At 45.0% G+C, this 12,003-nt stretch overlaps 1 protein-coding gene across 1 annotated transcript; it reads left to right on the top strand.

Annotated features, from left to right (window-relative positions):
* Positions 1 to 1,515: 1,515 nt before the first annotated feature.
* On the top strand, positions 1,516 to 10,109 carry LOC131478875 (activator of 90 kDa heat shock protein ATPase homolog 2-like; the record flags this gene model as incomplete). Its single annotated transcript, XM_058659489.1, has 5 exons — positions 1,516 to 1,700; positions 2,877 to 2,926; positions 5,370 to 5,493; positions 8,300 to 8,405; positions 9,922 to 10,109. Coding segments are annotated over 5 exons (653 nt in total), but the record flags the coding sequence as incomplete, so codon positions are not given.
* Positions 10,110 to 12,003: the final 1,894 nt, after the last annotated feature.

Here is a 12,003-nt window from a genome sequence, read left to right on the forward strand (position 1 = left end):
GAGTACGCTAGCTGCGCAGTGTGTGAGTATGTGTGTCTCTGTGTGTGAGGAAACGTGTGCGGTAATACTTCTCACCCTCCAAGACGTTGCCTCTCCAGCACAGACGTCGCCGCGAAAAAACTAGAGTAGAATGTAAAAGAAATAATGAAAGGCTCCTCTATACGTGTTGCTATAATAGCGCTGCCTGGCGCCTGGGGAAATTTTGAAGCACACATGCCTGTGAGATGTCTAGTTGCTTGTCTCAACTCGTCGTAGCTATCTTGTGTTTGTTCGGTTCTGTTTGCAGTACTCTTATTGACACTATCTGCAGACTCTGTGCGGCTTAGACATTTGTGACTCTGTGTGTGTATGTGTATTTGTGTGTTTGTGTGTGTGTGTGAATGTGTGTGTGTGTGTGTGTGTGAACGTCTCTGTCCACTTCACGTCTTCCGCATTATGTGACGACTGCACGCCTTTGCGTGCCGTACGCACGTGCATATACATGTATATATATTGTACATGTGTACACCTTTCTGATATATATATTGTATAGATATATGCAAGTTCATACGTATGTGTGTGGATATACAGTGGTGGCGTGTGTGTGCACGTGTACAACGGCGTCTTGGAGACTCGTTGAAGCTGCCGTACGCTTCCTTTAGAGATCTCTTGCCATCGACGTCTCAACGTTTTGCTGTGAATCTCTCTTCTGTTCTATCTGCCACTGTTGTTACTGCTTCCCGTTTTCGTGTAGCGTGTCTACACGCTTTCTCAAAAAGACACTGAGAAGTCAACTGTCTTAGGCCACAGTCACTTTCTTGTAGAGGAAAGGCTTGTGTTTTCTTCTCATGAAGAATTTATAGCATCTCCAAAAAAGTTCTTTGTGTATTGTACTCCGCCGGTTTAAATGTAGCAGTACGATATTTACATACAACGCATATATGTATGTATATATATAAGTACATCATGAACATATAAATATACATGTATATAAATGTTTTCATTTACATGTATATGTATGTATACATATTTATATATTTTCACAAGTATGTATGTGTTCCGTATGCAGGCGATTGCAGTACGTATGTATGGTGGTTTTTCTGCTTTTATTTTGAATTCCAGTCTTCACCTTGCTGTGGAGATCACTGCTGCCTGTTTTGTTTTGATTGTTGCTGTGAAAAGTTTCATTGAACACTGGTAAGGTGTGGTGGACACACACATTACACACGCGTGAAAGCCTGCACGAGTGTTGATCCATCTTCTGTTTCTGAGAGATATCTCCGTTGGAAACTCTGTGCAGTAGAAAGTGCACATACATACATATATACATATATACAATATGCATATATACATATATAAATATATATACATATATACGTATATACATATACATATATACATATACATACATACATATACATACATACATATACATACATACATGTACATACATACACATATACATATACAGACAGACAGACAGACACCGGTCCACACGGCTGCCGTTTGTGTTGTGTGTGTGTCTCTCTCTTTCAGACCGTCTTGCTGCAGACAAGCGAAACCGTGAAGAGGAACAGCAGCGAGCACGGATTGCAGAGGTTACGAAGGGCGAAGAAAAGCAGCAAATTGCTATCGAAGAAAAAGAGAAAGATCGAAAATTTTGTGAGCAAGAAAAGTCCAAAAGAGACGCCGACGTAAATTCAGCAACTTCTCACCAACCTGCGACTACGTGCCAAATGGTCAGGCCTCTCGCAGCGCGTTCTGTTGGGCGACACGTATATTGTGCGTTCACTGAAACATGGCTTATATATATATATATGTACATACAGAGACAGACAAACAGACTGATAGACAGACAAACAGACAGATAGACAGACACAGACAGACAGAAACAAACAGACAGACACATACTACATATATGTGTTGGGGTATTTCTTTCTTTATGCTGAACTCGCCCTACGCACGAGTCGTCCACAGCGACAGTAACGTTCACATTTCCCTGTAAACATGGTTTCTGGAGTCGTCAATGCTCTCTTCTCCACACAGACAGACACACACACGCTCACATATCCACATAGTGTGTATATGTACATACACAGACATACATACATATGTATATGTATGTTAGAATACACTCGCACGCGGTAAAAACAAAGACAGAGAAGCGCACGTTGTTAGTGAGGCTCCGCAGCACCGTCAAGCACATATGACTACGTGCACTCGTTGCTGTTCGTGAGCGAGGAATGTTAAGCCGAAATACGTGCACATTGAGGACGGGCATTTGCAGAACACAACACAAGGTGTGTTAGCACAGTGTAGCCGGCATATAGAAAGCAACGCTTATAAGCTGTCACTAGACGAGGAGCCTTTTCAATAGAGACATGTGTGTACATGTGTGTATGTGTGTGTGTGTGTGTGAGAAAGTGTTTGCCGACGAGGAGACCATTTTAATACAGATACACGTGTGTACATATCTGTGTCTGTGTCTATTTGTGTGTCTGCAAGTGTTCGCTGTTTCATATATTGCGCCCCGAGGGGAGGACTGCGCTTCTCGGAGGACAGATATTTCTACAAATGTGTATTTGTGTGCGTCTGTGTGTGTGTGTGTGTTTGAGAGTGGGCGGCGTATGCATGTGAATGTCTACTTGTGGTGAGAGAGCTCCTGAAAACTACTTGTACGCCACTTTTCTTTCACTGTTGGAGTTCCGTAAGAGATTTTATGTTTTCTTGTCTTCGTCGTTTGCACACCTCCTTTTTTTATTTTCTTTTTCAACACCAACCCAAATTGAGAATGTATGTATATACAAGCTAGCTGAGGGCTAGCTTGTATGTAGAAGCTGAAAGCCTCTGCCTGCGTGTACTACATTCTCGTGTGAATGTGCTCCTCACGCATGCAGACTCCTCTCGAAGGCCGAGGCTCGGTATGGAACCCGAGCTCGTACCACTGGTAAGAAGACGCTTTCTCCTTTTTATCTTTTTTTCTTTCTTTCTCTCTCTCAGTCTTTCTCGTGCTTCCTTCTTCCCTGTCTCCTCTCTCTCCGAATGTTTTACAGTGAGAACGCAGTATCTATTCGCGTGACTTGAGCTGGAGATGCGGAAGCTTTCAAGCGACGCATACATCCGAGGCTCTGTAGGCGGTGATGTATAGATCATTCTTACGTATATAATAATATCATGTATATATGCACACTGCTTCTCTTTTGCTTCCTTCTTTTTCATGCCATCTCTCTCGGTCAGTAGGCTTGAACACTGCGGGAGCTCTCTCGTACAGCTACATCGAGAAATTGATGCTGACGATTTATGTGTACCACTCGCGTACATGGTGGAGGCGAAATGGATGGACAGCCCGCCGTTCTAGCTGGATTAATAGTAGTAGTAGTATCAAAAGCAGTGTTGGCGTATGGCTTACACTCAAACATATACACATATATGTACATGCACAAGTATATAAATTCCATTTGTCTCAAAGTAAGCCTCAGCCCATCAGCATGTGTCCTCATTTGTGCGCTACTCAGTATACAGGGCGACAGAAGTATTTTCTTCATAAGCATATATGTCAAGGTGTAATATTGCTTCTAGAAATTACGTATATAGGATGCATATATATATATATATATATAGATGCTGTGTGTAGGGACACAAGTATGTAGGGCTGGCTATATATGTCTTCATTTAGGGGCTACAAATATGTATGCCGAGCTGCAGTATAGCGTGTAGGTACTACGTATGTACAGCTGTATGTGTCATTCTTTTCAACTGTATATACACCTATATACATTTATACGCCGAGCGCTAGTATTGGTTAGTGTACGTGTAAGTACATGAGGCTAAGTGGGTGCTAATGTTAGAGTTATAGGTACATCTCTGAGAAGAAGTTATCCTGCTTGCACATACGCTATGACGCTGGTACATCCGTGTATTGTGTCTGCGGTTTGCTGTGATTACATATCGTCTAAAATATACAGATACATGATAACGTAATTATACACACATACACATATATATGTATATTCTCTCGGTATACACATACATATATACGTATATACATTCTCGATGTGGTGCAAGAGTCTTTTCGTGCGTTTTGCGAGGGCGTGAGACAGATATGTACGTCGAAGGTACCACTGCGTGAAAGTGGAGGAAGGTTCTTTCTTTCTGAGGGTGTGAGTTGGTGATGACATAGTTTTCATCTTTAGTAGATAGCCTTATTATATATACAGGCGAACGCACTAGAGAAAGTTCGCCTCATGAACTATCTTATATACAGTTGTACACGAGTTTTCGCGCGGAGCACTCTCTGAAATGAGTTATGGCTAGGTTTTGCAATATTGTAGGAGAAGCAAGAGCAATAGTGTAGAAAACCACCACACAGCTGTACTCAAACATGTATACACACGCCTTGTTGCTGCGCTGAAGCACATGTATCTGTACAGGAAAGTCATACACCACAGTACATGCACTATTCTGTGAAGGAGCACCTCCCTACTGCACTGACGCACTTACATGCATAAATGTTGCACTGCAGCACAAATATGCTGCACTACAGCAATATATGCTGCACTGAAGTACATATACGCGCATATACGCATATGTTTACATTTATATATGTATATAAATATACTTGTAGATGCAACTACAGTTGATCTCTAGGTCGTCTGTAGGCCTGTATGTATGTTATGTGTTTTTTTATGCGCTAAGCTCTCGTTTCTGTGGAACTACGTCTCGTGTGCGTGTTTGCTTGCGTTCTGCGAGCATATATGAGCACGTCTTCTTCATATGCGTTGTGCACATGACCTAGTGGTTTCTATGTATTGCGTGGCGTCTACATCCCCATATGTATATAATATACTCACACATCATATGCAGGGGGAATGATGCACTTATAGTAGCTCTCTTCCACACTACAAGTGTACCTTTGTTTGCATATTTACACACACGCACGTGTACAGACTGCGAGACGTATAGTAAGCCCTTTGTGTTGGCACGCTGAGCGCGCAACGTATACACTTATTTTCACATGTAATACATACAAGGTATGCATTTACAATAACGCTTCGTAGACGCGTACCCTTCTGTATATATGTGTGTGTGTGCGCGCGTGTGGAATTGTGCATATACATATACATATATATATGTGCGTATACTCAAACACACATGTACGCGGTGGGGTAGACGTGAACGTAGCGGTTTGTAGATACGTACTTTTGTGAAAAGGAGCCACGTACACTTTTTTGAACGAGGAGGGTTTATTGACGGCTCAGTGACTGAATAACCGTCTGCTTGAGCGTGTGTGTATCTATGTACTTGTGTTCTGCACATTGAGACCCGTGGTCTTCACACGCATATGCAGACCGTCGCTAATATGAATGTTTGCGCGTGTTGCTGTTGTGCAGGGAAGAGAAACCGATGACTTCGTGGTGTCAAGAAACATTGAAAGATCGTCTTAGCAACACAGGGTTTCACATTCTGGATAACTCAACTACGCTGCAACTTTTTAATATAACTGTCGAGGGAGAGGTAAGTGCCTTCGGACATACTACCGCAAACAACAAGACATGCACGTGTCCGGTGACAGACCTATATTCACATATATTGATAATACTGCACACATCGCTGCGTATATACATATGCATGTATGTATTTGCATGAATCTGGTGCATTGACGCATACCCTTATGTACATATGTGTACACATAAGTTTATACATTCACGTATCAACATATATATGTGTAGGTACATATGCGTATGAGTATCGAAGCAATTATATGTGGGAGGGGCTCCAAACATACGCACACATGAATACGGGTATCGGGACTGCGGATACCTCCGGCACTTCTCACTCTTCGTGGACGAGTGAAACAGCGCCGGTCTGTGTACGAACATCTGTATCATAAGTCTTCCAAGCCACAGGAGTGCTCCTGTTACTACCCCTACTAAAGCTGATACTACATTTTTCACATACTTTTAGATATGTATATATATATATATATGCAGGCAAACGTACATATATATATTTATATATATATGTATAGATGTATATGTGTAGTCCCACGAGTGTCTGGTGGGAAGAAAGCGACCATACAAGCGCCACGGCATAAGACATGGGGCGAGTGCTGAAAACGGTGCCCCGTGCATGGAGGTCGTCGTTATGCACTGCCGTCTTACAGGCTGCTAGAGGAATGCGAAATGCTGTTTTAGCTTTGAAGGAAGAGGTGTGACTTGCCTAGTAGAGTCAGTAGCGTCTCGCCCCAATATCTTCGCAACGAATACATTTTGTACGTTTCCTTTCATATATATATATATGCAGATACACTGTGGCAGGCACAGAAGGGATGTAGTAAGGAGGAAGCTATGCCGTGTGGTTGCCCGCTTGAATTCAATTACACGTACGTCTGCCTGAGCACATGTACTCCTCTCCTCATGGTACCTCTGCTGGAAGATGTGCTGGAGCTGGACTTAGACACACTCATACTTGCAACTTGCTGCTTTGGCTCCTGGCTGTGGACGCCGGAGGCCAGAAGAGGTCCCCAGCCCACACACACACACACACACTCTGGCACACACCTTAACAACTATCGCACACTTGCACACACCTATACGACTGCCGCACACTTGCGCAAGAACTTCCCACTTGCACAAGTACTCCACACTTGCACACACGTTCACAAAAGTACTTCGCGCTTGCACGTACGTATACAAGAACTCCACAGCTGCACACACGTACACAAGAGCTCCACACTCGCGCAAGTTACTCCACACGTGCACATACTAACACAAGGACTCCACACACACTTGCACATACTTATACAAGTATTTCAGACTTGCACATACTAGCACAAGTACTGCACACTTGTACATAGTACTTATAAAGTACTCTACCGTTGCACATACTAACACAAGGACTCCACATTTTCACACACTTATAATACAAGTATTTCAGACTTGCACATACTTATACAAGTACACCACCTTTGCACGAGTATTCCACACTTGCAAATATTTATACAAGTACTCCACACTTGCACATACGTATACAAGTACTGCACGTGGGCATAGCATGGTACTACCGGGTTCTGGAAGATGCTGGAAAAGAATATCTTTTTCTTCTGCACCCCCGTTTGCGGTCTCCGTCTTTCACCTTTTTACTGATTTGTCACTTCTCCGCAATGGTCTGATGATACTGTACTGAATAACACGTATAGAGCAACCCGCTTTCTCTGCGAACCTGTGGCGCATGCGTTTCTTCTGCCGGCGTGCAAAGAAGGGACGAACACGGCTTTGCACGGGGGTCGCGAGTTCGTTTGCGTAGAGCGTGGTGCACGTACACCACCACAAAGCCGCAAGTGGAATAACATTCACCGTGTGTACTGTCGATAGACCACCTGCATGCATGAATCCGCAGCGTATGGCATCTAGTAGTATGATGGGTGTACGTACACCACCTCCACTTGCGAGTAGTGGTGCGCTCGTATGTCGCTTCGACTACTGAATACCTTGTCAGGTTTCCAAGAGAAATACCTCGGAAACCTTGTGTTATTTCCACGCGCCCGTGCGCATGCACGCAGACGGAATCACGCACACACACACACACGCACACACATATACACCTATGTACACACGCACACATATATACCTACACACATACACACACGGACTATATTTGTGGCCTTTGTTCACGTGATTTTGTGTATGAGCACGACGCAAATGTCGCGACGCCAAGCCGCAGCGAGGAAGCGGTTCGTCGGGTGCCGTGGTGGAGCGTAGTCGGCATGTAGTGTATGATCAGAGGATTGGTCACCGAGAACGTTATGCACAAAGCAGGAGCTAGCCTGCATACTCCATGCTGCTTACGCATTATGTCTATGCCCCGCGATACCGTAGAACAACAGTAAATACTCTTGTGTTTGAGAGTGTGTCAGGGAAGGGCTTTCACCAACTGCGGCGTACTGAAAGCAGCTTACGTGTATATCTGCATACCTAACCACGGAGCAGCAGTGCTGTATCCGACTACGATCACATACTGAGAGACACTCTAGCTTCCTGAATGATAGTTACTCAGAGTCAGGTGTACGTACACCCCGCGCACCGCGTGCTGCTCGTAAGTCTGAAAGCAGTATGGGTTGCACAGAGCGCTGGGCTTTGTGCCACCAGATGTTGTCGTGTGTTAGCCTATGTGCTTCTCGCTGTGAGCCTTTAACATATATGAACACGTTGCCTGAGCGTGTCTCTTCACCTGAGTTCCCCACTCCCCCCCCCAACGCTTCTGAAACAGTACCGCGACCCTCATACGATCTTCTCGTTTCTTGATTGTGGGTCTGCGGTAGGCTTCCAACACTATACGCAAGGGTCGTAAACTTGTTATTTTTGATCTGACTATTGGGGCCGACTGGACAGCAACCGCTAGAGACGAGAGCGGCGTCTTTCTCGCAGGTGAGCTCCTACTCTTTCGGGTCCGCTGCTGTACTAGTCTCTGTTGAACAGGAGTATCTATGGACCTCCTGTTGACCCCCTTCACAAGAAACGTGCCCGTGACACGTTCAGGCAGCAGCCGCTACAGAGAGATTTATGGGCGGTGGCTACTACATTCTCAGCATAGCAACACAGAGAGCGGAGAGAGTTGCAGTAACAAACCATCGCTTGTTTTGCTAGCAGGCAAGCACTAACGTGACGGTGATATCACGGAAAGGTCTGCAGGTATATACTCAGACAAGCTGGTATACGTATGATTATATATATACATGTAATACAGAACTCTATATACGGACCACCTTACACGTTCCTGTCAATGCCTAGCTCTCTCTAATACACAGATCTGGCTAAACAACATATATATATATATATATATATTCATTTATGTGTGTGTATGCACATGTAAACATTTGAATATAGGTAAATGTTTGTAGATAGCTGGGTAGACGCGGACATGCTTTCTTGAGGCAACAGTAGAAGCAACATCTTCTGCAGGTTGGTGAAGCGAGTTATCCTTGGTAGGCATACGCGCATATCATCTACATACGAAAGAAGAGACAAAGAGAGAGAGAGAAAATGAGTGAAAGCACCAGGATAGTGTTGTCGTACATGTGTACATACTACGCCACTATGTGCAGCCATGCCAATACACGTGCGGGACGCAAATGCATGTGATAGTTATTTTCAGCGATGGCCAACACACGTTTACAAGCAAAGTATAAAGGGAAAGAAGGCAAAGCTGATGGAGTGTGTAAAGCTGTGTATATGAAAGAACCCTTTCATCTTTTTCAATAAGGCAACGCGTACCACTCGATCTACTGAATAGGAAATAAGAAGCCAGAGGTTCTCACGTGTCCCTTTCGTTGTGCGCGCAAGGTCTACTATACAACGGATTGTCCCTGAAGAATTCTTTTTGTGCGAGTGTCCTTCCAGTGACGTGACTTGTGTGCCTTAACACCGTTCAAGAGAGAGTAATGTAGCCACGTTTCCCTGTTGAACGCGGTCGTTCTCCCGTTGTTGGTCTCGTCTGACTGTTGTGTTTTCCAGATCAGTGGCTTCGTGCTTCTCAAAATGTGAAACAAGCGGCTTAGATGTTTATGACAAGGTGTTTCTTTCCCTTTAAGTCTTTCTGTTTTCCTCAGACACGACTACTTTTTTCTACTTCGCAGGCCTTTCACTTTGTACATCTTGAAGTGACTCTCCCCTAGCTGCTTGTTACTATTCCCCCGCCTCCCATTTTCTGCTCGCAAACACTGCGTCTCTATTTCGCTCTATGTGTGTATTGTTGTATGTATCCGTATATATACATATATATGGTTATATGTATCTTGCAAGATATATAGCGTGTATTTAGTTTTTTCTTCCTATGTAGATATTCGTGGCCCTGCCCTCTAGGCAGCTGCTGTCCCATATATCATGTGTCACCCTCCAGTCAGCGTATATGTTCACCTCTCGTCTCCCCGTCCAACACATGCAGACTCACGTGGACGCCTGGAAATAAACGATTTCACATCGGAAACTGCAGAAGAGTATCAACTGATGATACGTGGTGACGGCAAGATCCCTGCCCAACAGCGCATTGATACAGCAGCAAGAAAAGAACTGCCTTCGCAGCTGCAGCAACTGCTGAGACAATTCGTGCAAGATCTGAGATCAAGGGGTTGAACACTATATATTTGAACTGGCCAACAAAATAGTAGCAACTCCCTCTAGAAACTCGGAGATGTAGGGCAGCGTGAAAGCGGCGGGTACAAAGCCCATTATAGCAGTGGAATAGACTGAGGCATTTAAATTCCCGACACGACTGCTAGTCAGCGCGTCAGTGTCGTCTTGCGCCGTTGTGTCTTCAGTCGTAGATATATATATATTTCTAAGCCCAGCGTATTTGCCTTTGTTGCTGCTTTTTAGGTCGTCGTTTCTCTTCGGCTACTGTGTTTCGATGCATTTTATGCGTTGGCTGGTACATAGGCCTCTCGTAAGGCCATTTGTGGCGGTGCATAAGGGTATTCATGCAGCATCAGAGGCTGCCTACGTCTCCCGTCACCTCGTACCGCGTGGATAAATGCACTGCATGCTTATATGTGGCCGTGTCTCGCGCTTGCATCGCACGCAACAGCTCGTGCTGCTGCTCGCCTCCCGCAGACGACGACGACGGGGGGGAGATGGAAACATTTTAATTGAATTCATTGTTGCGTCGCTTTCTTCCCCTCTCCGCCACCAGCCTGTTCAGTATTGCAGCTATCGCCATCCGCACTGGACTTGTACATAGGCTATGACGCATGCACGAGGTTGTAAATGCATGAATTTGCATGGCGTGCGGTTCATTACTTGTGCTGTTCATAGTGCCGCTGCGTGCTGTCCAAGTCTATATGCAGGTCTGCGCGTAGAACTGCATCCCTAATGTGCCTGGATTCATAGAGCCTTGTGTGTGCGCATGTCTACTAGAAAAAAGTCACTTGTTCTCCTCCTCGCCTTGACGAGGTAACTCTGTGAAATGTACATCTGTATGTACATACATCCGCATATGTACGCACGTGTGTACAATCATTCTGTCGTGCTACGGTGTTGTCATTACGCTAGGCGCCTGAAAAACCACACGCGGTTTCTGCATGTCCTCAACCGCCCCTATAAAGACGTCATGGCGCGCATGTTGGTTCAGTTGTGCTGGTGAAGTGGAAGTCACAAAAACACGGCTGCGTAACCGGTAGACATATCTGAAAAAGCGCAGGTGTTACTACCATTACATTGGCTCGTAGTGAAGTAAGGCTCCTGTCACTCAAGGAGTTGGCGCGCTAGGCTGTCATTATTCCACTAGTGTGCGGACTTGTGTATACCGTACATTCATCGCGCTACTGCCAGGGTTATAAACTATCCAGATCTAACTGGTGTCTGATCAGCCGAAGGCTGCATGATCTTGCAGCAGTACATACGTTGCAGTTCCAAACTGTTGGTGTCTCTGAACAGAAAAACTGCTTCAAGAGGGGCGCGTCTGCCAGATGTAGGTCTTCAAGAGCCCAACAAGCACTGTTACTCGTACTATACCCCGGTGTCCGACTCCCCGGGATTGCAGACGACAGTGGCGTAGTACTACTACTTCTACAATAGTACCTTGGTGGAGACAATTCTGCGTGTCTATACGTTGTACTTTCATCTCATCCTGCCGCAAATATCTGCGCAGCTTGAGCCATTCCACCATTCTGAAGAACTAGGTGTCATTTATTGAGTGTCACGCTGCTGAATTTTACGTTGGTCACGAGCTTGGAATCTTTACATGGCTACTAAGCGGCCCAGAATCAAAGGGTCAGGTTTGACTTTGAAGAAGGACTGAGCGCTCCCAAGCTTGCGCACTACGTTGCGCTGCTTCGTTTCGACACAAGAAGCCGAATCACTACCTGATCTGCCCTTCAGAGTGTATACCACCAGTACGACAGACTATATGTATCTGTACGCGCACATGCTTATGTGCAGACACAGGTGGCCTTGACATGGCGATTAGCAGAATGTGTACGGGCTGAACGGCAGGCGTTTGAGACGAGGTTATTCTCTTTGATCGACAATG

The sequence above is a fragment of the Ochotona princeps genome, unplaced genomic scaffold, assembly GCF_030435755.1.
Source record: "Ochotona princeps isolate mOchPri1 unplaced genomic scaffold, mOchPri1.hap1 HAP1_SCAFFOLD_4850, whole genome shotgun sequence".
Taxonomy (NCBI): domain Eukaryota; kingdom Metazoa; phylum Chordata; class Mammalia; order Lagomorpha; family Ochotonidae; genus Ochotona; species Ochotona princeps.